The 25759-nt window shown below is 39.8% G+C and overlaps 1 protein-coding gene across 1 annotated transcript; it reads right to left on the reverse strand.

Annotated features, from left to right (window-relative positions):
* Window positions 1-248: 248 nt before the first annotated feature.
* On the reverse strand, window positions 249-19752 carry LOC149141784 (uncharacterized). Its single transcript, XM_089451333.1, has 4 exons — window positions 19498-19752; window positions 19295-19391; window positions 2120-4192; window positions 249-1981 (listed from the first exon to the last, which is right to left on the reverse strand). The coding sequence occupies exons 1-4, from the start codon at window positions 19750-19752 to the stop codon at window positions 249-251; spliced, it is 4158 nt and encodes a 1385-aa protein (XP_089307459.1).
* Between the last annotated feature and the right edge of the window lie 6007 nt (window positions 19753-25759).

Below are 25759 nucleotides of genomic sequence, written 5' to 3' on the forward strand. Positions count from 1 at the left end.
AAACTCCTGAAACCGGCCTGTACAGCCACACCATGAACACTGTAATCAAGAAAGTCTCAAGGAAACTGGGTCTCCTTTCGAAAGGAAAAACAACCCATAGCAAGGACACAATACACAGATCACTACACGCTCTATTAAACAGAGCATATAAGAAACAAAACAGAGATAGACACAGTTTTCATATGCCACCAGTATCATATAAAGCCGCTGATAAAACTAGTGCATATATATATAGAGGAAAAAACACATTAAGTGTATGGGGGGAGATCCGACACACGGATCTGGTCCTGGTACTGTTCTGTTATTCTCCATGCGCCCACAGCTTGCTGCAAACCATCTTTAGAAAACCGGTCTGCTTCTTCATTTCTGTCCCTGTAAATGTGATCAATGGAAAAAACATTAAACTGCAGCTTTAAATTTTGTATTTCTTCTAATAAAGGCATCAACATATAATGCTGGCATCTATATTTCCCGTTGACCCAGTTTACAACATTCAGCGAGTCTCCAAAAATCTGAACTGCAAGGATATTTTTGTGAATGAGCCAGCAAAGGAGTAATTTTAAGGCTGAGAGTTCAGCAAAATTATTGGATCCTATCCCAAGACCCACAGAGGCTTTAAGCGAGTGAGAAGGACTGATGTGAATAATGATCCCTGCTCCTGTGGTGTTATTTTGGGCTGCCCCATCAAAGAAAGCCCACGGAATCCCATCTCTAATATGAAACTCCCTCCGATGATCTGATTTTAAAGGACCTTCCGGCTCAGGAATGTTGTCGAGAATGGCAAAGCTTTGGATTGCAATGGCTGCCGCTGGGGTGGATTTTTCTCTAAAGATACTTCGATTTCTGGCTAACCAAATGCCCCAACAAATAATGGGGGGGAGGTTCCTCAGATTCTTCTCATGAAAATGGTTCCACCAAAATTCCCAGGCATTGGACATAACTTCCCCCTCCCACCTTACTTTGACATTCAAGAGCTTTTCCGCTTCATGCCAGACTTGCCTTGTAAAAGGACATGAGAGAAACAGATGCGGAATGGATTCTGAATCAGCAAAACATAACGGGCATCTGCCAGGACCCTGTTTGAAACGAGACTGGAGAATCTCCCATGAAGGGATCTTATTTTTTAAAGCACACCAGAAGAAGATCCTAGCCTTTTTGGGACACTTCAGCTTGAACAGAGGCTTTGCCCACCAAACAGGAGGGTCCCATCCTTTTTTCTTCATCAGAAAATTATACCCAGCCTTAGGAGAATATAAACCTGTCTTAGAATGGGCCCAAACCAGGGAGTCCGGTCTGTCCTTTAATCTGACATTTGATCTTCTAAGCTCCTGAAGAAAAAGCTGCCATTCATTCCTCCAAATAGGATCCAAGCCTAAATCTTCTTCAGTTTTCCAAGACTGCCCCCATATAGATGACTGCTCCATATTTGCTATCTGATTTAGGCTTGTGATTCCTCTATCATCCAGATGAGTAAGCAAATCAGGGGGTAGAGCAAACCCTTCGCTACACCCTACCCACGGATCCCTGCCAATCCTCAAACTTTCACCATTCCCAACCCGCCAAGCCAAACCTTGTTCAATGACTTTAAAGGCCTCTGTAGTGGCTTTCCAAATAACAGAGCAATTCCTTCCTTTTTTGTTTGGGCTCCTAATCCAGTCTTCAAGAGGAACAGGGTCAATATATTTCCTCTTTACAACTCTAGTCCAGAGATTCTCCGAGCTTATAATTCGCCATCCTGATTTTGCTGCCAAAGATTTACTGAAATCAAAGGGACTTTTTAAACCCCATCCACCCCAGTCTTTTGGTCTAGCAATTTTATCCCATGCCACCCACGGGAGAACCGTATCCTCCTTTGATCCTGACCACAGGAACCTGCTACATATCTGTTTGATTTTATGGAGAATCCCTTTGGGGATCCAAGTCAAAGCAGCCCAAAAAACCGGAATAGCCTGAAGAACAGAATTTATCAGAGTAAGTCTACCTGCCCGCGATAACCACTTGAAACTCCAATGGGAGATTCTTTGTTCGATATTTGCCACCAACCAGTTCCAGTCCTATTTCTTGTAGGAAGAAGGCTTTAGCCAAAACCCAAGATATTTGAAAGGCTGCTCCATATTACAGGTTCCGAAGGGCAAATAAGAAGCAATCAGGATCTCCTCTTGTCTACTGAAACCTTCAAAAATTAATTGGCATTTCCTATCATTTATTTGAAGCCCTGTAGCTTTCAGGAACAGATCAAGAATGAATTTAATCTCTTTAATTTCATTTATGTTCCCACTTGAGAATAATAAAATATCATCGACAAAAAGAAGATGAGTAATGAACAAATTAACAGCAACTTCCAAACCTTTGATCAAACCTGATCTCTTGGCATTTGAAAGCAACCTACTTAAACCTTCTGCTGCCAGGAGAAAAAGCAAAGGCGATAGAGGACATCCCTGCCTCAGTCCTCTTTGGCTTTTAAAAAATTTGGAGGCAGCCCCATTTATCAGAACAACAAAACTTACATTTGAGATGCATCCCATGATCCAATTTATAAACTCCACCTTAAAGCCTAGATGAGTCAGGAGCAACCTTAGGTAAGTCCAACTGATCCTATCATATGCTTTTGAGAGGTCAATTTTAAGCACAACCCCCTTTTTGTTTGTTTGCCTGATGCTGTGAATAGTCTCCTGAGCTACCCCGATAGCTTCATGGATTTGGCGACCGTCCAAAAAACCAAATTGCTCCTTTGAGATACATAAGGATAGAATAGGTTTCAAACGGACCGCAATGATTTTTGCAATAATCTTGTAAATTGTATTGCACAGCGAAATAGGCCTGAAGTCTTCAAAAGTCTCCAGGTCCTCTTTTTTTGGGATGAGAGCAATGAAAGTTGAGTTAAAAGGACCATAAATTTCTCCTTTCCTCCTTGATTCCTCCACTACTTCAGTCAGTTCTGCCCCAATTGAATCAAAAAAGTGGGAGAAAAGCTCGATGGTCCAACCATCTGGCCCCGGACTTTTATCTTTAGCCATAGATTTAATAATACTTTCTACTTCCTCCTTAGTCACTTCTCTGAAGAGGTCTTCAGCATCCTCCTCCTCCACAAAGCGGGGGAAGGCTTGGGCTGTTCTGATGATTTCAGCTAAAGAGATCCCCCCAGGATCAGAGAAGAGGGATTGAAAATGTCTCTTACCCATATTTGATAACTCCTCAAAAGATGAGGCCTCTCTACCTTCAGGGTCCTTCAGCTGCCATATGGTATTTGCACTTCTCCGGCCCTTTGCATAATTATGAAAATTTTTTGTGTTTTCGTCCCCCGCTTTCAGCCAGATAGCCCTACTTTTCAGTCTCCACTCCTCTTCTCTATCCAATAAAATCTTTGCTCTACTCTTTTCTAGAGCCAGAATTCTTTCTTTTGACTCCTGGGTTGCATAAGCATCAGCCTCTGGATCTTCTAACACCCGAAGGGCCTCATCAATATTGACCAGATCTTCATTTTGTTTTTTCCTTCTAGCTGAGGCCCATTCAATGGTTGCTCTCTTCAGTCTTTTTAGATTTTCCATGAAACAGGCTCCTTTATTCTCCACATGACCGATGCCCGAATGTCTCCAAGTATCTCTGAAAAGTTGATTGAAAGAGTCCTCCTGTAGCCAAGAGGCATTAAATTTGAATGGAGCAGCCGGCTTAGGAGGGGGATTGGAGAATTCTAGCAAGATAGGAAAATGGTCCGAATTCCCCCCTTCACCCACCCATTGCCTGAATAAAGGGATATTGGATGACAACCTTTCACTGATGAGGAATCGATCCAATCTTTTTGCAATTCTATCCTCCCCTGTTCTTCTGTTCCTCCAAGTAGGTTTAGCTTTTATGATATTGACATCAATCAACTTATGCGAGCGAAGGGCATTTTGGAAATAATCAGTCAAAGGATCTTCCCTCGCAAGAGGCCCCCAGGCTTCAGCTAAACCCAGGGAGAAGTTTAAATCTCCCCCGATTATCAGATTTTTATCCATTATCAGCCCCTTTGAAAGAAGATTGTTCCAGAAAGAAACCCTTCCCTGACATGGACCATAGACATTGACAAACAGAAGGGGAAAAGCAAAATCAGGGGAAATGACCTCCAAGCCCAGAACATTTGGCAGACCCCAGAAATTTAACAACTTCAATCTCCCTTCCTTAAAACCAATAGCAATCCCTCCCGAATGACCTGAGGCGTCAAGAGCAAAGAAAGTCCAACCCGGAAAAGAGGAGCGAAGGGCAGCTTCAATATCAGTACTTTTGCCCAAAGTTTCTTGAAGGAAAACAATATCCAGGTTGTGGCGAGAAATAAGGTCTTTTAAAGCCAGTTTTTTGGGTTTACTGGCTAAACCCCTGCAGTTCCATGAAAAACAAATCATTTTTTAACTGAAGAGGGAAGAATGTTAAGGAATGGTAGTTCTCCATTTTTTTCTAATTCCATAGTGAATTTTAATGTTGTCTATTTGGTTATTCATATGGTTCAAGAATTTTGAAAGCTTTTCCCTATCATGAGACCAAATGAAATGAGTGTCACCCACAAATCTTTTCTAGACTATTGGCTATAAAGAGAATAATGGAAAATGGAAAATTTGAAGTAAAAAAATTCAATAGAAAAAATAATTTTGAATTCTGAAAATTTAAAATGCAGGATGTACTGGTACAACGCGAGTTGAATAAGGCATTAGGTGGCAACAACAAGAAGCCTATAAAAATAACTGATGAAGAGTGGGAAACCTTAGATGCTAGAGGCCTTAGTATAATATGGTTGTGTCTTGTTGATGATGTTTCGTTTAACATCATTGGTGAAGTGACAACAGTAGGCTTGTGAACCAAGTTGAAGGTTTACACATGAAAAAATCTTTAATGAACTGAATCTACTTGAAGAGGCAGTTGTACAATTTTCAAATGAAAGAAAAATGAAAATTGCAGATAATCTGGATGTGTTTAATACTCTTATTTTCCAGTTGAATATTACGAATGTCAAACTCGATGATAAAGATAAGGAAATTACACTGTTGTTTTCGTTAACATAATTGTGGGATCATCTAGCAACCTCCATTAGCTTTAGTATAATTGAAACTCTTGAATTTGATATTGTTGTTGGAGCATTGTTGTCTTAAGAGGCGAGGAGGAAATTAAGTATTGATACTTCCATGCCATAAGCAATGGTGGCTAGAGTTCACTCTAGAGAAAAAGGATATAAATCAAGAGGTACATCCAGGTTAAAGTCGAAAGGCAAGAATGGAAAACTGAGATGTTGGTTCTATAAAAAATCAAAACATATTAAGAAGGATTGTTGGAAGGTACAAGAATAGAAAATATATTAAAGAAAGGAAGCAAATATGATCAAATCATATTCAGGTATGATTGATTAAGTATTGTCTATTTGTAACATTCCTAAATACTATGAAGATTGGTTGTTAGATTATGGTGCTTCTCATCATATGTGTACACATAAAAATTGGTTTTCAACATATGAAGCTATTGATGGTGGAATTATTCTTATGGGTAATAATATTTCATATAACACTATTGGGGTTGGGAGTGTCAAAATCAAGATGCTCGGTGGTATTGTAAGAACACCAATAGATGTGAGACATGTTCTAAATTAAACGAGAATCTACTTTATTTGGGAGTTTTGGATTACGGTTATTATAAGTGGGCAGATCAAGGCAGAGCAATAAAAGTGCCCAAGGGTGTTTTAATGGTCATGAAGGCTACTAAGATAGGAAACCTTTGCAAGTTGGAAGGAAGTAATCAGATCAACGAAGTAGTGGTGGCATCTGAGGAGGCTACTAAATCCACTCATTTATGACATCAACAACTGGGTCATTTGAGCGAGAAAGAACTAAAAGTATTGACAAATCGCAAGTTACTTCCAAATTTGAATCTCTAAATTTGAATTTATGGAAACATTGTATATTTACAAAACAATGTAGACATAAGTTTAAGTAGGCAACCATAATAGTAAAGGTATTCTTGATCACATTCATTAAGATGTTTGGGGGCCTTCCCCTACAGTTTCTTACAAAGGATCGTCATATTTTGTTACATTCATAAATGATTTATCTATAAAAGAGTGGGCCCATGTACTAAAAAGGAAAGCTTATGTGTTTAATATTTTTAAACAATTTTGAACTATGGTAGAAAAGAGAATTAGTAGGACTATCAAATGTTTAAGAATATATAACGAATGGAAGTTAACTTCTTTAGATTTTGAAGAATATTTTATGGAAGCTAGGATAGTGAGACAAAAACCACAATTCATACTCCTTAGAAAAATGGTGTGGAAAAGCATATGAACATGACTCTTCTGTGAAATTTCTGCTACCCAGAAGATGCGATTAACCCAGTTAATTATTCTGATTATTTATACACAACAAAAATAATTTATTCATTGAAATTAATGAATAAAAACATAAATAGTTCCATTCACCAAATAAAATATGCAACAGAAAATATGAGAAAGTAATCACACAAATAACGCAAATATTTTTGGACAAACGTACCTGGAAAAACCCCAATGTGGGAAAAACCAATATTCATTTTGAGGGTTTTATTATTAATCTTCAGTAAATCTTTTATTAAGAAATTACATAAACTGTTTTGACAAAGCTCTCACAAAATTATCTTCACCGTTAGTTTTTGGTAGCAGTGCATAGTTATTCTAGTCTCTATGGTGTCTAAGAGATCTCCAAAACCCAGAAAATGTTTCGTGAGAAAAGCCTTAGAAACACCTCAATTAGATTAATTAGCCAATAATTAAATATTTCTTAAGTCTAACTTATGAAATATAGTTAATTAAATTAGAGTAATTGTGGAAAATATATTTTGCTCTAGAGATTTCTAGAAAAGTGAATTGATGGAGACAAGATGATCTTAGCAATTGATTGAGATGTGATCATGGCCGTTGGTTGTCCAACAAAAGATTATAAGAGCAAGTCAATGGGGTTTGGAGAAGATATAGAGAATACACAAGGGTTTCAAGTAGTTCGACTTATCCAATTGTAGTGATTCAACATGACACAATTGAAGCTAGGGAGACACCGAGTAGTGGGGTTTCAGCAGAGATTTGGGAAGAAATTTTCCGGAGAAAATTTCCTCAACAATTTCTAATTTCTAGAGTTAGGAAGAAGGTTGATTTATTTGCAGAGAACAAGGTTGAATCAACTAGTGCGAGTAGCCAGTTTGACAGTGTGAGTGGCAGGGAGGAGCTCGTTTTAGTGAGCCAGTGTCAGATATATCACCTGGATGCAGAGCGAGTGGGCCAAGGGAAGTGTTGGAGACAACAACTTGAAAGAGAGTGATTCTAGAGGTTGTATGAATTTCTAGAAGTAGATAGCACACATTTCTGGAGGCAGTACAAGTTTACTGGAGAGGCCAGATTGAGTTGCAGAGGGAGATTTTGAATCTCCAGATTATTTTGTTAGTAGAGATTAGTATTTTATCGGAGCTTTTCCAATGAGGCACAAGTAGATCATTGTACTCTTAAATTGTTGAAAATTTATTAATAATAAAACCGTCATCTGTTGCACTGGTTTTCCCTTTAGGGTTTTTCTAGGTCCACGATTATCCAAAAATATTGGTGTTAGATTTATTGTGTGCGTGCATTATTTTCTCAGTTCTAGTATTTTATTTTTCACAATGTTTTTATTTGTGAAGAATTATAGTGTGAGTTATTTGATATTTGCCACTAATAATTAACATAAGACAAATAAATTGCATAAGTTAGGGGAATAATTTCTAGTTGTTATAGTTTTTGGAAATTTCACATGGTATCAGAGCAAAGTTAGCAAAGTTGGTGCAAATCAAAGAGATTAGTGGCACTGAAGAGAATATCTGTGTAGGCTAGTAAGCCAGTGCATGTTTCAGAGGCAGTGGTTTGATTTATAGTCCAGGGAGGTGTTCTAGAGGAAGTGTGAGTTGTCTTAGTGAGAGCAGCAAGCATAGAGGTTGTTGAAAAGGATTTCCGAAGATAGATCAAATTTCACAGAACAACAAATATAGTGTAGAGGGTTTGCAACAAAAGGGTTTTGCAGTGTAAATCAATGCATGGCCTAGAAGAGAAAGCACAAGGGTTTTATAACCCATTTTATTAATCTCTCCTGTGCATTTTAGTTTCACATATTTTCCAGAGATGGTTGCAGTAGGTTTGAGAGATCAGGATAGGTTGGATGAAGCATCCAACCTATTGAGAAATCTAGGGCATCAATAGTTAGGTGATTTCTCGCTTATGATAATTGCTTGTGATAGTATTTTTACTTCTTGATTACGATCTTCTCTTCTTGAGTTATTATTGTGTTCTTTTCATCAAGACAATTACCAAATCATGAACAATAAAGACACAAGAGTGTTACACAGTATTTTTTCACACCTCCTGCACTTCCCTGTGACATACCCCGAAGTGCCTGAAACATGACCATCATGCAGTGTACTCATCCAAATATGCAGCTTAGATCCTCCCTAAAACACTAATTTAAAACTGCCTTAAGCTTCCCCTAAAGGAAATGGCTCTAAAACCCTAATTTTAGCCTCATCGCTCCCCTGACACTGAAAACTGTGATGGTCGCTAGTTGCACTATACTAGCCCCGCAATGCGATCACATTTTTGTCTTTGATACCAACGATGATCCCTAAAAGGAAATTTTCCTAAAGAGGACAAGAAACTTTATGATCTAGAGGCTTCTAGAACGATGAGCTGGAGGTTGTTCAACATGGATGAGGTCGAGTTATCTCAACTTGGCCTTTTGGTCTTATCCATATGAGCTACCTCCTTGAGATGAGGGTCTTCTCCTATCTTTGGAGAGATCCTAACTCCCTTTCCCTGCCTATATCTTCATCCTCTCCCATTCCCAAATGGTTGGTCTTTGGCTCTTCGCACCTTTATGCTGAGATTGTGCTTACATGCTACTCATTTGGCTTGGAAAAGGAGTGCTTGGAGAGCTTGAGCTTGGACTTGGAAATTCACTCAAGGAGAGCTTATTGACATCGAGGCTTGGTTGTATGCTTCCTCCTTTATTCTATTAATATATACAACTGTTGGTTCATTTTCCATAAATGTATATGTTAATGCATCATTTATCTTAATGCTCCTTGATTTGTTAAGTAGGTTACTTTCGATTATGTTATTTGTACTTGTATGCTTCATTGTGTCTTAATCTCTTGTGCAGGCATTTAAACATTGTGAGCAGTGGGATCGAGCCCATGGCACAAGCGATTCAAGGTCTTCAACAAAGGAGGATATTATAGCATTAGAATGAGGTATGCCATCTTCCTCTTCTTATATTTTGATTGTAATTTATTAAAGTGTTTAGTAGATTGTCATGTAGGTTTCTAGTCACACTCATTGGGCTAGAGGGATCGTCTCTGTCCACAGAGAGGATTGCCTAGACAAAAAAATGACGACTCCGTTGGGGAAGCTATAACCCTTTTCATCAAATCCTTCACCCTGATTCTATGATGAGTTTGACCAACCGTCAATTTTTTGACTTGTTTGCTTCTCTGTAGCTATTTTCACTTACTGGTTATTGCTTGAGGACACTTAGTTTGTTCTGGTCTTGAAGATTTTTTATTTTCCCTCATTTTTCTCGCCCATCGTGGGTTTAGTCTTAACAATCGTGATGTCATCGCTGATTTTTTAATTATAGTCGCGTTAATTACCCTTGCATCGCCCTTTTTCCTATAACAGGCACGATGATCCCAGAGGATAAGAAAAATTAGGGTTTTTCTTCTTGTTCTCAGTCTTTTTTCCCTTTGTCAATTGATCTTAAAATGGGGCTCTTAGGCTTCTTGTCTAGCTTACAAGAAACTCTCCCACTTCCAAAGCTTGAAATTTTCCCAAAGTCTTATTGATTAACCAATGCGGAAATAAGAAATGCTGGAATATATAGGTGTATGCTTGTATTTATTTTAACTGACTATGTGTTGTAAATTAGTGTGCTGAAACCGTTATATAAATGCATGCAATAGTAAATAAAGCAGCAGAGATAATGTAGCAATAAGATGCACACATAAACAACAATATTAATTTGGAGTTCACCCACAACTCTTGGGCTACGTCTCCGTGAGCTCTTGTCAATTTGACTTGGCTCTCTGGGATTATGGTGTAATTCTTTTTACAAGCTCTTTGGCTCAACTCTTGCTGTTCTACACATAAACAGTTGGTTCAGACACCTTTTTATCCCTTGGTTCTTGAAGCTCTGGCTCTTGGCTCTTTGGCTCTTGGTTCTTGCTCTTGGCTCTGACTCTTTGGCTCTCGGATCTTCAGCTCTGGCTTCTTTGGCTCTCTATTATAAAAACAGTCCCCTTGGCTTTTCACTTGGTTTCCAAGTGACCCCGTAGGCTGCTCTTTTGCTTTTGCGCTGCTGTATCAATGCTACCTTGTCTCAGCGCTGCTCTGTCTCAACGCTGCCTCTTGGCCTTAGCTTCCTGCTTTGGCTTCAGCAACAGTTCCCGCAATGACCAACAACTTGGCCACTCTGTAATAACTCAGCAGTAACCAACAACTTGGCTACTCCACAATAACTCAGCAACCCTCTTTCTTTGGCCTTCATGGCTTAAAATCCAAATCGCGCTCCCTGTTGGTTCTCCATTGCGGGCTCTCCAACTTCCGGACATGTCTGCTCAAATCCCTCTTCTGAGCATTCATTAATCATTTCATAATGCCCTCTGGACAGGCAGCCACCTATTCCACGACGGAACGAGCAATCGGCGTTTAAAATCCTTTGAAACGACCATTTTTTGTTAACACGGGAAACACTGCAAAAACACGGAAAACTCCACAAAATTCTATTCATTTCGGATTTGAAATTCCCATAAATGTGCTTTATAGTGCCATCGAGTCCACTTGGAAATAACATATCGTAATCGCAAATGGTCCTGTTCCATAGTCTCCCTTTGTATTTGGAAAACACGTTGAAATGTTGAAAATAAATTAAAAATGACCTTATGTATTTTCATTTTGGAACCATATCGGGTCCGACCATATTGCATTGCTAGTCGCAACGGCCCTTTGGCTTCCCCTTTGGTATCGCCGACACCGACCCGCCGATATCGGCAATCGCAGTCGGACTATCGCACATATATATATATATATATATATATATATCTATATATATATATATATATATATATATATATATATATATATATATATATATATATATATATATATATATATATATATATATATATATATATATATATACATATATAACATGGCCGCTCCATTGTGTTCACTGATGGCGATCCGCCAATTTCGGCAATCGCTCCATTGCATCACCTCGGTCCATCGTGCTATGCCTCCAATCAGACCTGCCGATCACCACCGATGCGATATGTCGATCGGATCTGGACCGTTGATTGGCTAGATCCGACGGCCCCTGTGCAACCATTGTTAAAGCCTCTGATTGCCTTGTTTTCAGAGTTTTCTCCATGTTTTTAAGGCCTGATAGTGTAATGCGATAAGTCCAAGACTTCTCCTCTTTCGGTGGTTTTTCCCTTTAGGGAGCTTTGGAAGACTTAGAGGGTTTTTAGACCCATTTAGCAAGGGATTTTGCCTCTTTTTCCTTTGAAAAAGGGCAGCTTCATTTTATGATAGCTTTCCCATCTGAAATCCGTTTTCACCCATTCAAGTTGCGTTGGATTCAGAATAGAGGGATCCCTGCAATGAGACTATTTCTGAGAGCAGCCTACGACTTTCATTTTCCTCTGATTTACAAAGGATGTGTGCCATTTGGCACCTTTCACCTCTTACATGAAGTCTTTTAGACTTAGAGGTTTATCCAGGATCCAATTTTGGATCATCAATGATTTTCTAGTGTGTCTACACTGTATTTGTCTTGGTTGTTATGCTTGTATATTAGCAATTTTCTCTTGACTTTGTTATTGTGTGTTTGAAGCTTCATTGATTTCTAGGGTTTCTAGGGCTTCTAAGTCACCCTCCACTCATTGTTTGGTTTGCTTTTCTGAGATTGATTGCTCCCATTCAAGAGTCTTCCTACAATTAGGGTATCTTTTCCAAGGTGCATTTGGTTCATTGATGTGAAGTTGTTTTCATTAGTGTCGAATCATGTTGATGCTTTGAATATTGCTTTAGTTCCATTTTCAAGCATAGATTACAAATTGTTTGCTTTGGTTGAACCAAAAGAAAGTACTTGTCTTCATTCTTATGTTTCGAAAAGAAAAAGTGAAAGATCTTGTCATTTAAGTATTTTTGAGATATTTCTTGCATTCGAAATCATAAAGTGAAATAGATTTTCATTTTCATTGGGTTGATTGCATTCTCCTTTGCTCATTGCACTAGTTTACATTGATTGAATCAAAGTGAAAGAAAATCATTATTGCATCTTAGTGAAAGGAAAGTGATTTTCATTTTTCTAGGATTACATCTTGGCATTGCATTTGTTAGTGAAATGAAAGATTAGATTTCGTTTTTACATTTAGCATTGGAAAGAATTGTGTTGATGCATTATTTGGTTGTTTCTCTTCCTTCATTAGTTTAGCCTTCATCGAATGAAAATATTCCATTTTCATCATCTAGTTGCATTATAGGAACAAGTGACATCATTGAGCCATCAAATTGAAACTTAAACCAAGATAAACTTAAAATTTACCTCAATGACCCTAAGGAGAATTTTGTTGGGTTGTGTTATATTCTTTCCATGACTAGCCCACGTAGTTAACCGGCGGGCATTCGTTGCGCCGATTGTGTAGCGGGGAGGGGAGTCACTCGGGGTTTGAGGTGTACTCGTAACCCCACTTTATGGGATCTGGGGCAGCGCCCCGGAAAATTTTGGTTTTGGACCCTATGTTAGGTTGGGCGTACCCACCTATGGTTTTGTGCATGATTTTCGCACATGTTTTTTGGACGCGATGGTTTTCGGTCCATGGTATTGGACGTGATGGTTTTCGGTCCATGGTATTGGATGCTTCGGCATGTATAAATATGTATTGTAACATTGAAAGGAACATAATGAAAAATCAAGCTGGTAGTCCCGGTTTTGGGATCCAGGGGAAAATCTCTCTGTATATGTGTTTTATGTGTTATGCTCTCGCATTGTTTATTTTTTGTGTTTTAGAATTCGTATGCAGGTAATTTTTGCACGGGGTTAAAACTTACATTTGGTATCGGAGCAGATTTGGCTTCAAGGGGATGCCTTTGTTGTTGAGGGGTTTCGCTCGAGCCTGTGGTAGACCCTGTTCAGTGGGAGATCTGCGAGATCGATTATGGTGGTGAAAGAAGATGGCGAGCAGTGGAAAGATAGAGATCAAAAAATTTAATGGTCAGAGTTTTGAGTTGTGGAAACTCAAGATCGAGGATCTGTTGGTGGATAAAGATCAGTGGATCGCGGTAGATCCGGGTACTAAACCAACGGGAGTGTCCGATGAAGAATGGAAGAAGTTGGATCGGAAGGCAAAGAGCACAATACGATTGTGTGTCTCAAATTCAGTATTGCTGAATGTATCAGAGGAAGCTACGGCGAAGGCTTCGTGGGACAAGTTAGAGACTTTGTACCAATCTAAGTCTCTGGTGAATAAACTGTTCCTATGGAAAAAGCTGTATAACCTGAGGATGAAAGATGGAGACTCAGTGACAGAGCATCTGAACGCTTTTAATACTGTGGTAAGTTAGTTAAAATCTGTTGATATTAAAATTTTAGATGAAGATAAGTGCATCAGTTTGTTGTGTTCTCTACCAGATTCGTGGGATAGTCTGGTTATTGTAATAGGTAGCAATGCAACTGCCTTGCAGTGTGATGAAATAGTCTCAGCTTTGCTGACAGAGGATATGAGACGGAAAAATATGGAGAGCCAAAATGGTGATGCCTTGTCTGTACGAGAATGGTCTCAGAACAGAAACAAAAATAAGTCATCGAGTGGGAGATCTAAATCTCTAGGAAAACCTGTAAAAGTGGTGTGCTGGAAATGCGGAAAGGAAGGCCACTACAAAAGGGACTGTAAATCTAAAGCTCCTGACAAAGGAAAGGGATCTGATGAGACTCCTTCTGCAGAGGCGAAAACCACCTCAGATGAAAGTGGGGATGTATACTTGGCTTCTTCAAGTACACATGTAAATCATGAGGCATGGTTGATTGACTCAGGTGCATCCTTTCACTTCACTCCCCACAAAGAGTGGTTCTGCGAGTATGAGAAATATGATGGTGGTGATGCCTTCTTAGGGGATGACAAGAAGGCTAGAATCGTTGGTCGTGGAAAAATAAAGGTGAAGTTGCAAGGTGGAAGGGTTAGAATGCTTCCAGGTGTTCTACATATTCCTGCATTAGCCAGAAATCTGATTTCTGTTAGCAAGCTGGATGATGCAGGTGTAAAAACAGTGTTCAAGAAGGATACCTGCAAGATGGTTCGGGGAGCACTGGTATTGATATGGGGAGTTCAGATTGGAACTCTGTACAAGCTGCAAGGTAGCACTATTATTGATGGGTGCAATAGTTCTATGGTTCCTGAAAGTGGAGCAGAAAATCTAGTGGTCTCTGGAGAGAAGACCATGCTGTGGCATCAAAGGCTTGGACATATTGGAGAAAAGGGCCTTTGGATACTTCATGGTAAAGTTAAGGTAGAAGGTATGAGTAATAGCTCTCTAGATTTTGATTTCTGTGAAAATTGTGTATATGGGAAGTAGAATCAGGTGAGTTTCCCCTCTGGTAGTAAGAGGGCGAAACAAATATTAGAACTTGTGCATAGTGATATGTTTGGACCTGTGAAGGTTCCATCATTGGGTAAGTCTATGTATTATGTGTCATTTATAGATGACTTCTCAAGGAATACATGGATATATTTCCTTAAGAAGAAATATAAAGTCTTTGACAGGTTTAAAGAATTTAAGGCTTTGGTGGAAAACCAGACAGAGAATAAGATAAAGGTGCTGAGGACAGATAACGGTGGAGAGATTTGCAGTAAGGAATTTGAAGAATTCTGTAAGAAGTGTGGTATAGCACAGCATAAGACTACTCCATATACACCTCAGCAAAATGGAGTTGCAGAAAGAATGAATAAGACATTGATGGAAAGGACAAAAAGCATGCTCAGTGGTGCCGGGTTAGAACAGGAATTCTGGGCAAAGGCGGTGGATGCTGCATATAACCTGGTCAACAGGTCACCTTCATCAGTGTTGGAGGATAAGACTCCACAAGAGGTATGGACTGGTAAGAAACCCTATCTATCACATTTGAGGGTATTTGGATGTGATGCATATATATGTTCCAAAGGAGAAACGAACCAAGTTGGATAGTAAATCTAAAAAGTGCATCTTTATTGGGTACAAGGATGGTTTAAAGGGTTATAAGCTTTGGAACCCAGTCACACAGAAGGTTGTGTACAACTAAGATGTGGTGTTCGGAGAGGTGAAAGATGTTATTAAACATGAAGTCCAACGAAAGGAACCTTAGAAGATAGAGTTTGAGCTAAAGGAGGAAGAATCAGAGTCTACAGCAGAGGAGGAATCAGAAGATGAAGAGCCACAAACTCCGGCTGTGAGAAGATTAGTTCGAGAAAGAAGACAGCCTGAAAGGTATAGTCCATCTGCTTTCTGTTCAAATTTTGCTTTATCTATTACTGACGATGATCCTAGAACTATGAAGAAAGCAGTAGATTCAGAGGATGGGAAACTCTGGAAAGAGGCCATGGTTGATGAAATGGCATCTTTGCACAAAAATGAGACTTGGGATTTGGTGGAGTTGTTGCCTGGAAGGAAACCCATTGGTAGCAAATGGGTGTTCAAAAGGAAGACAAATGCAGAAGGAAAAATGGAGAAATACAAAGCTCATTTGGTAGCAAAAGGTTATTCCCAGGTGTCGGGAATTGATTTTGGTGATATTTTTTCTCCTGTTGCCAAGGTAACTTCTATTAGATTACTTTTATATGTTGCTGCTGCTTTTGATTTTGAGGTAGAACAGATGGATGTGAAGACAACATTTCTTCACGGGGATCTGAAAGAGGAGATCTACATGAAGCAACCTGAAGGCTTTGTGGTGAAGGGTAAAAAAGAACTGGTGTGTAAGTTAAAGAAGTCACTGTATGGGTTAAAACAGTCACCAAGGATGTGGTATCAAAAATTTGATACATTTATACGGGGACTTGGCTTCACCAGAAGCAAAGCAGATCACTGTGTGTATTTTAAATTAATTGGTATTTATCTGGTCTTGTATGTGGATGATATGTTGCTGGTTGGAAATGACAAAGAAATTATCCAGGATTTTAAGACCTAATTGTCCTCCAAATTTGACATGAAAGATCTTGGTGCTGCAAACTATATTTTGGGCATGGAAATTAAAAGAGATCGGGCAAAGAGTAAGCTTTGGTTAAACAAGAGGAAGTATGTCAAGACAATACTGTAGAGGTTTAATATGCAGGATAGTAAACCAGTGAAGGTTCCTATTCCTGTAGGCGTGAGGTTATCTGCTGAACAATGTCCCAAGACACAAGAAGAGGAAGAGGACATGTCCCGTGTTCCGTATGCAAGTGCAGTTGATATCCTGATGTATGCAATGGTCTGTACTAGAATAGACATTGCACATGCAATGGAGTATTGAGCAGGTTTATGTCAAAACCAGGAAAGGAGCATTGGACAGTAATGAAGTGGGTTTTCAGGTATTTGCGTGGCACTAGTGATTATGGTCTATGTTACCAAGGAAGACCAGGATTGGACAGAGTGCTGGATATCCGTGGCTTTGTTGATGTAGATTGGGCTGTAGATCTGGATCATAGAAGATCTACAAGTGGGTATGTGTTTAACCTATTTGGAGGTGCAGTCAGTTGGATGAGTAAGAAACAATCTGTAGTGGCACTATCAACTACAGAGGCAGAATACATGGCAGCCACTCATGCAAGCAAGGAAGTAGTTTGGTTGCAGAGATTGTGTTCAAGTATGGGGTTAGTACAGGAAGCTATAAGGATAGACTGTGACAGCCAAAGTGCAATTTTCTTGGCAAAGAACCCCGCATATCATTCAAAGACAAAGCACATTGATGTTCAGTATCACTTTGTGAGGGATATGATAGAAGACAAAAAGGTGTTGCTGGTAAAGGTGGACACTTTGAAGAATACTGTAGATGCATTGACAAAATCTGTGAGCTCTGAGAATTTCTCTTGGTGTAGAGAAACAATGGGCATTTCAAGGCTGGAAAAATGACTAAGCTCTCTTGTGGCCCCCTGTGGAAAGAAAACAACAAGTGGGAGAATGTTGGGTTGTGTTATATTCTTTCCACGACTAGCCCACGTAGTTAACCAGGGGGTTAGAAGGGGGGCGGAGCACCCCCTTCATTGCACCAATTGTGTAGCAGGGGGGGGGGGGTCACTCGGGGTTTGAGGTGTACCTGACCCCCCCACTTTATGGGGACCCTATGTTAGGTTGGGCGGACCCACCTATGGTTTTGTGCATGATTTTTGCACATGTTTTTTGGATGCGATGGTTTTCGGTCCATGGTATTGAACACGATGGTTTTTGGTCCATGGTATTGGATGCTTCAGCATGTATAAATATGTATTGTAACATTGAAAGGAACATAATGAAAAATCAAGCTGGTAGTCCCGGTTTTGGGATCCAGGGGAAAATCTCTGTGTATATGTGTTTTATGTGTTATGCTCTCGCATTGTTTATTTTTGGTGTTTTAGAATTCGTATGCAGGTAATTTCTGTACGGGGTTAAAACCTACAAATTTGTCACTTAACGCAAATATCTAGAGGTCTAGGCTAGAGACGTGTTTCGACGTCTTTAAACATAGTAGCCATCGTTAACTTCCTGTAGTGTATCTCGAGGGTGAAATCTCATTCTAGTATGGAAGTACATAGAAGGTTCTCCAGTACTTTCAGGTATATCGGAGGCACTTATATATGATAAGTATATAGGGATGCTCCCAACGAATGGTTCTGCATTCGACAACGGTAACACGGACTTGTGCTCCCCGTACAATCGTGTATATATTAGGAGACCCCATTAGGTTTCTATCCTTTAGCCATAGGTAACCGAGTCAGCTGCCTTGTAAACATGATACACCGAACACAACATTCAGTGAGATTGACCACTGTACGTTAAGTCCTTGGTTTTTGCGTGGGTGTATATTGCGGTTCACGGATACTTGGTAAACCCTCTTGCCTAGTGATTACCCATTTTGATTTATTTGTTGTTTCGTGTCAATAAAATTAACTGCCAACAATAACATGTCGAACCCATGCAGTTGCTTCTTGGCCCAATATTGAGTAATTCCCTGTAAATTTTAATTTTAATCAGCCCTCAATGAACCATCTCTTCTTATTCTACTCTTGAGAGAAATTCACTGTGGTTGAACCATTGAGTTCACCCCACAGTTCCCCTTCATTATTTGATACTGAAGGGTCTTCACAAGGAGTTCATCTGGAACTTCCTCAATCACTTGAAGCTCAAGGCTTTGAACTTGGGATTGTCCCAAGAATCCAACCCCTTGCTTCTCATCCACCACCTTCAGATTCTTTGTCACCTCAAGAGTCTAATCCAGAAACCCCTGAGAGTCCACAAAGGTTTGTGTTATATCCTCCGAATTTGCTATTTGATCATTTTGTGATATCTCCTCAGCATCCTTACAGTCCTTACTATCAACCTGGTGTTCCTTTGGATTTATCTCCTCGTACATCTCAGATTCCTCTTCACCAACTATTTCCGCACATGGCTTCAGAAGGTGAGATTCCAACCTCTCCTCAAGTTCCCCCAGAATTTTTCGCTACTCACACTCATGTTGATGAAGAGCAAGAATATGACTTTCCTCCATAAGGTTTTCCTTTTACAGGAAGAGTTCTATCTCTAACACTTCCTGAAACCAATGGGCCTATGCTTCCATATGGTTATACAACCTTAGCTCAATTAGTTTCAGGAACTCCCAGTGCTTCCTCTTTGTACCAAAATCCTATTTGGTTGTCAAATTCCATGCCTACTTTTGGTCCATTTATCCCAAATGTGACCTCTCAAATTCCTGTGCAAACTTTCATTACATCAGTTCCCATTCAAACAACGATACCATCGCAACCTTTACCGTCATTTCAACCTTCCATTCCAGTGCAACCGACTGTTTCTATTCATGCGTCTATAAGTTCCTCAGCCCCTCCGTTAAGTGGACAAAATGTACCACCACCTTATTCACAGGCTGGAGGGAAAAATCCAAACATTCCTCTTGTTTCAGGTGGAACCCATGTGAATAGATCACAACCTCACATGTTTGGAGTCAATAAACCTTATCCTGGTGGTATTCCTAACCCCGTTGGTCCATCCAGGACAGGTAATATCTAGTATCAATAGCCTTACATGGCCCAGATACCACTCCAGCAAGCTTATGTCCCATATGGTTCACAAGCATTGCAAAATCCACCCTATATTCCACAAGAAAGACCTCATGTGCATCCTGGTCAATATATTATTCTTGGTGCATATGGTCAAATCCAATTTGGAACTTACCAATACCCATAGGGTATCCCTCGAGGAACTATCCAACAAATGTTACAACAAACCTTTACAATAGTAGGGGCAACCTTTGCAACAATATCAACAACCTTTGCAACAACAAACACAGTTTTTTCAACAATCCACTCAACCCTTGTATCAGCAAGGCTAACCTTTGTAACAACAAGGTCAACCCCTGCATCAACAAGCTCAACTTGTATATCAACAAGGTCAAACCTTGCAGACACAAGGTCAACCCCTACAGCAACAAGGCCAATCTCTTCACATCCAGGGTCAACAGGTTCAACAACCTTACAATCCATATGCCGCATATAATGCTTATCAACGACGTGTGGTAGGTCAATATCAACCCTACTCTGGACAAAATCCACCTTATGGTCAAGGTGCACCCCAGTGGGGGCAGAATCAAGTCCCCTATGGTTAAAAGCCTCCACTGTGGGGGTAGAATCGTTACCAACAAGGTTGGAACCCACAAGTTGGGCCTCCTCAAAGGCCTTACATGCCCTTTAATCTACAATTTCTATTTTTAGTTACATTGGAATTCCTGATGTTTCAAGGCTTACTAATTATCCTATTCTTCATTCGTCTTACTGGACTCCAGTTCCTACTAAAATTCCAAGCGATTTCCCTAAGTTCGAAGGAAAACCTAAAGAGGACCCTCAAGCCCATGTGATGACATATCACTTATGGTGTTCTTCCAATTCTTACGTTGACGATTCTATTCGTCTCCGCCTCTTTCAGTGAACCTTGACAGGTGCTGTTGCAAAATGGTATGTCGAGTTGCCTCGGGGTACCTATGCCGACTTTAACTCTTTGGCTATGGCCTTCCTCACCCACTTCCAATTTCCAATTCGTTATGAAATTGGTACTCATTTTCTCACATCTCTGAAGCAAGATACCATGACCCATATTTCTGATCATATCCATGAATGGAGACGTTGATGTCGCCTCATCAAATTTGAAATTCCTAATGAGTTGTTAATTGAATGGTTCACCAAATCATTCGTAAACAAAATTTCTGAAGATATAGAAATGGGTGGATGTGTTACTGAGGATCAAGCTATTGCCCGTGCCCAGTATTTAGACTTAGTCTATTCCCAATCTGGCACGCTATATGAAATGTTGCCTGATGCTCCGAGACCATCTTTGGATTCGACATCTTCAAAGTCTCCTGATGTACCACCTATTGATGGTATAATTGGATTAGTGTCTCAGACTTCCACCAAAGCTTCTTCAAAGAAAAAATCTACATTAGATACCGGTTCTAGTCATCCTTCGAAAAATCCATCAAATCCTAGTAAAACCTCCGAGGTCCATGCCGTCCAGTCTACCGTATAAAATAAGGCCTTGAAAGGTAACAAAAAGCGTAAAGGAAAAGCAAAATCTGATACCCCAAAACAAGATCCTCCCAAGTCATCTGCTAATGATTCCTCCAAACGAAAGCCGAAATATCCTTGCCTCGTTTTTGAGGAAGGCCATTATACCAAGGATTGACCCCGACGTGCTGAAGTTAGTCATTTATTGAAAGGGACTTCGGCTGTTTTGAAAGATCCATTTCCATCTCAGCAAACTCAGTTGGTAGACCAACCAAAATCCTCTGCCTCCTCTGGTTCTCAAGTTTTCATGATGCAGGGTTCATTGCCTATCTCTGTCGCTACTCAATCGAAAGATTATCAAACCCCTCAAAAGTAGATGGTGGAGAAGGAAGCCACTGATATACCTTCTACTTCCACTCCACCCAGTTTTGGTCCGCTCCATATTGAGCGACCTAATAATGAATCCGTTCTCTGACCACCTCCCAAAGGTGTGCTTCGGAAATCATCCTATAATCTGAACGCTAGAGCTGCACAACATTATAGTATAGTCGAAGATCTAGCTCAAGCGCCTTCGACGATGTCTGCTTTGGAAGTTCTCCAAACATGTCCAACACAATAGAAATCATTGTTGTCTGCTATAGGAGCTATTGATCCTGCTGATTCTAGTTTGATTACTTTCGATCTTGAAAACCATGTTCCTCGTCTTCCTCATCAGATTGCTTTTCTGATTCAAGTTATTATAAAAGGAAAGATGATCCATCAGACTATCATTGATGAAGGTGCTTCCACCTGCATCATGTCTATTTCATGTTGGAAATCCATTGGCTCTCCACCCCTTAACCAATCCCCGAACACCTTGGAGGCCTTTGATGGTAGAGGCTCCCGTCCGTATGGTATTCTTACAAGTTTGCCTATCACTTTGGAAGGAAACACTGTTGAGCTAGAAGTGGAAGTTGTTGATGCGAATCTCAATTACAACTTTCTTCTTAGGTGAAGTTGCACCCATGCCATGTTTTGTGTGGTTTCTTCTTTGTTCCGGGTGCTCCGTTTTCCTCATGAAGGAAAAATTTCCTCTGTCGACCAATTGTCTTTTTTCTCTTCTGGTGTCTTGATTGGCAACGTCCCATATGTGGGAAATACCGAAATTCCATATGAGAGTGCAGGGGCAGGTTTTTTTTAAAGATTCCGCTTTAATGGGAAATTTTTCTCTCCCACCTTCGAATGTCGCCTCGATCAATATGATCTCTATCTTTGTAGATCCTTGGATTATTCCTTCTCCAGATTAGATAGATTTGTTTGGTGATTCCATGCCGCTAAGTTCATTGGAACAAGCTTATCATGAAATTGTGTCGTCTTCAACAGCTACTTCAAAAAGTCATGTTGTTTTCAGTATGGACCTGGATACTTATGTGCAATCTCCTTGGCTTGGTTCTTGGGATTCCTCGGATCTTGTGAATGAGAGATTCCCCGCCGACGAGAGTATTGTTGAGGTTATGTCTCTTGACAAAACTCCTTGGAACGATATTCATCATCGTTCTTCATTTCTTCCAAGCCTAAGTGAGATTCCTTCGTGTCTCGAAGCTTTCATTTCTTATAACCCAACACATCCACTTCAAACACATGTTTTGGTGCAAGAAGTATTATCTGAAGGTAATATGGGAAATATTACTACAATTATGCCTCTCGACATTTACACTAAACCTAGGATTTTTGAGAACGTTCATATTGGGGTTTCTTGTTCTCCTGATGAAATCAGGGTTTACACCAATCTTTTCAAATAATTTTACGATGTCTTCGCTTGGTCATATGAGGAAATGCATGGTATTGATCCAACTATTGTGGTGCATGAAATACCCACGTATCCTGATGTGAAGCCTATTTGTCAACGACTTCGTCCCGTGCATCCTAGGAAGGCTGCTGCTATTAAGGAAAAAGTTGAAAATATTTTAAAAGTTGGTTTCATCTATCTTATCCCATTGATAGATTGGGTTTCTAACATTGTACCTGTTACTAAAAAGTAGGGCACGATCTGAGTTTGTGTTGATTATCGCAACATCAATCGCACATGCCCGAAAGATAACTATCCCACTTTGTTTATTGATCAAATCATCGATGAGTGTGTTGGGAGTGATATTTTCTCTTTTATGGATGGTTTTTCCACAGTTTTTCTAGTTACAACCAGATCAAAATATCATCCACTAATCAACACAAGACGACCTTTATCTGTCCATGGGGCACTTTTTCCTATAAGAAGCTCCCTTTCGGATTGAAAAACGTTGGTGCTACCTTTCAAAGAGAAATGTCATATGCTTTTCATGATATTCAACACATTGTTCAACCTTATCTAAACGACTTACCAGCTCATTTTTCTAAGCGTCGTGACCATCCAGACCACCTTCGAGCCATCTTTTTGGGCTGTCGACACTATAATATTCGTCTTAATTCGCATAAGTGTGTCTTCTGCGTAAAATCTAGTCGTCTCTTAGGTTTTGTTGTGTCCCACAAAGGCATCCGAATAGATCCTCTGAAAGTTGAGGCTATTGTAAACTTACCCCCTCCTACCTCACTGCATCAATTACAAAGTTTGCAAGGAAAGGCTAATTTTCTTCGTCATTTTGTCCCTAACTATGCTGAACTCGCCAAGGGATTTACTCGCTTGCTCAAAAAGGGGATCCCATTTATTTGGGATGATATTTCCCAACAGTCCTTCGATTCCCTAAAGAACACGCTCATTAGTGCTTCATTACTGCATTCCCCTGACTATCGCTGCGATTATTTTCTCTACTTGGCCGCAACTGACAGTACCATTTCTATGGTTTTGGTTCAGGATGATGACGATGGTAACAAACACGTGGTTTATTATTTAAGCTGAAATCTCATTGACACTGGAACTTGATATTCTCATGTCGAGAAAATTGCCTTAGCAACAATACATGTTGTTTAAAGATTTCGTCACTATATTCTTCTCCAGAAGACCACAACAATTTCTGATTGCATCCCCATGAATTATATTTTGACTCGTCAATTTCTTGGAGGAAAATAATCTAAATGGATTGTTATCCTGTAAGAGTTTGATTTAGAGTTTACTGCCGCTAAATCAAAGAAATCACTTATTTTTGCTGAGATAATTTGCGCCCTTCCTTCTGCAAACACTTCCACCGATTTTACTGAGTAGATTACTGATGAAACTTTGTTTCTCATCAGAACTCTCGACCTGTGGTATGGAGATATCATCATTTATATTCAGACCCAAAGCTTTTGATCCAACCGATGCCGCATTTGACATCAGTCTCAACCTCATCAGATTCTTGGTGATACATTATACAGTCGGTGTTGACTCTGTTCTTCACAAATGTCTAACCATTGAAGAGGTTGAACGAGTCTTGAATGACTGCCACTCTGGGGAATGTGGTGGTCACATGTCAGGCTACGCCACTGCTTAGAAATCCTCACCGCCGGTTACTTCTGGCCTTCCATTTTGAAGGACTGTATTTTGGCCATTCAGAAGTGCCATAAATGTCAGATTTTTAACCACAAGTAGCGCACCCCGTCAGCACCCTTACACACAGTCATTATCATTGGCCCATTTGCTAGATGGGGCATAGATTTCATGACATGTAACCCTCGCTCAGCCAGGGGGGCATGGCTATATCATAGTTTCCATCAACTACTTTAGAAAATGGGTCGAGGCGATGCCCACATATAATGCTAACGGTATCACTGCTGCTCAGTTCCTCTTCAACCATGTCATAGCCCGTTTCGGCGTCCCTCAAGCCATTGACACTGACCATGGATCACATTTCGTCAGTACATGATGGCAGAGCTAACTGCTTAGTTGGGTATTTTCCATGATAGCTCAACTCCTTACTATCCACAGCCCAATGGCTAAGTTGAAGCAATTAACAAAGTTTTGATTACTATGCTTCAACAAACCATTTGGAAGCACAAAAAGGATTGGCACCTTATGCTATTCTTAGCTCTTTGGGCTTACCAGACTTCAGCTAAGACAACCACTGGATTTACTCTGTTCCAATTGGTTTATGGTTTAGAGGCAACACTCCTAATTGAGTGTGAAATCCCTTCGTTGAAATTAGCTATTGAACTACTTCCTAATACCTCGCCTGAAGAGGAGTGGTTACTTTACCTTGAGAGGCTTGATGAGACCTGTCGTATTGTTGCGATGGTGATCGAAGCCCAAAATAAATGTGTTAAAGCTCATTTCGATCAAACCGTTTCTCCACGCACTTTTGTTGAAGGCAACTTGGTCCTCCTATACGATCAGGCCAACGATAAGTTGGGAGCTGGAAAGTTCGAACCTATGTGGCATGGGCCATATATTTTAAAACATGTCTTACAAAAGGGAACCTATGAGCTAGATGATTACGAAGGAAATTCATTGTCATAGCCCTGCAACAAGTTGTATATGAAAAAGTATTATGCGTGAGTTCCGTGTAATTAATTCTGTACATTAGTGTGCGTTTTTTTATTTTTTTGGTGTGATTATTTACTTTGCAGACATGTTTTTCTGCTTACCTTATGTTCCACTCAGTTTGCAGATGTCGTTAAACCATTATGTTGGTTTTGCTGATGGTGCTTGTCATAGCACACATAACTTGCCTTCCACAACTTGGGCACTCTTTGTCCCTGATGGCGAGTTAGTTGATTTACAAGGTATTTGTCTGGGACAGACAACTAATAATATTGTCGAATAAAATGCTCTTGGCATCAGAAATTTAGTTGTTAAATTAGATTCACAACCCGTTGCGTTACAAATGAATAATCATTATTCAATAAGAAATCCAAACATTTTGCGTATGTATCTACGTGTTCGATTATTGGAAAGAAATTTTGGATTTTATCACATATCAACACATTCTATGTAACTTGAATACATTAACATATGCATTGGCAAATTATGTTCTTGATATACATTTGTGCAATTTGTAAAACTGATCATATCACCATGACACATGAACACATAAGTAGAAAATAA

The sequence above is a fragment of the Pinus tabuliformis genome, chromosome X (genome assembly GCF_031772625.1).
Source record: "Pinus tabuliformis cultivar Carrire ecotype Pingquan chromosome X, CPIR1, whole genome shotgun sequence".
Classification (NCBI taxonomy): Eukaryota; Viridiplantae; Streptophyta; class Pinopsida; order Pinales; family Pinaceae; genus Pinus; species Pinus tabuliformis.

Bases quoted from the DNA above. Each gene is read 5' to 3' on its own strand.
- LOC149141784 (XM_089451333.1), bottom strand. From the start codon at position 19,752: ATGGATTGTAAGGTTGTTGAACCTGTTGACCCTGGATGTGAAGAGATT. The intron at 19,392-19,497 runs GTTTGTTGTAAC...TATATTGACCAG, and splicing joins TTGCCCCTACTATTGTAAAG to GATGCACATGAGGTCTTTCT. The intron at 4,193-19,294 runs GTAAGGCTATTG...TTGACGCCTCAG, and splicing joins TGGAGTGGTATCTGGGCCAT to GTCATTCGGGAGGGATTGCT.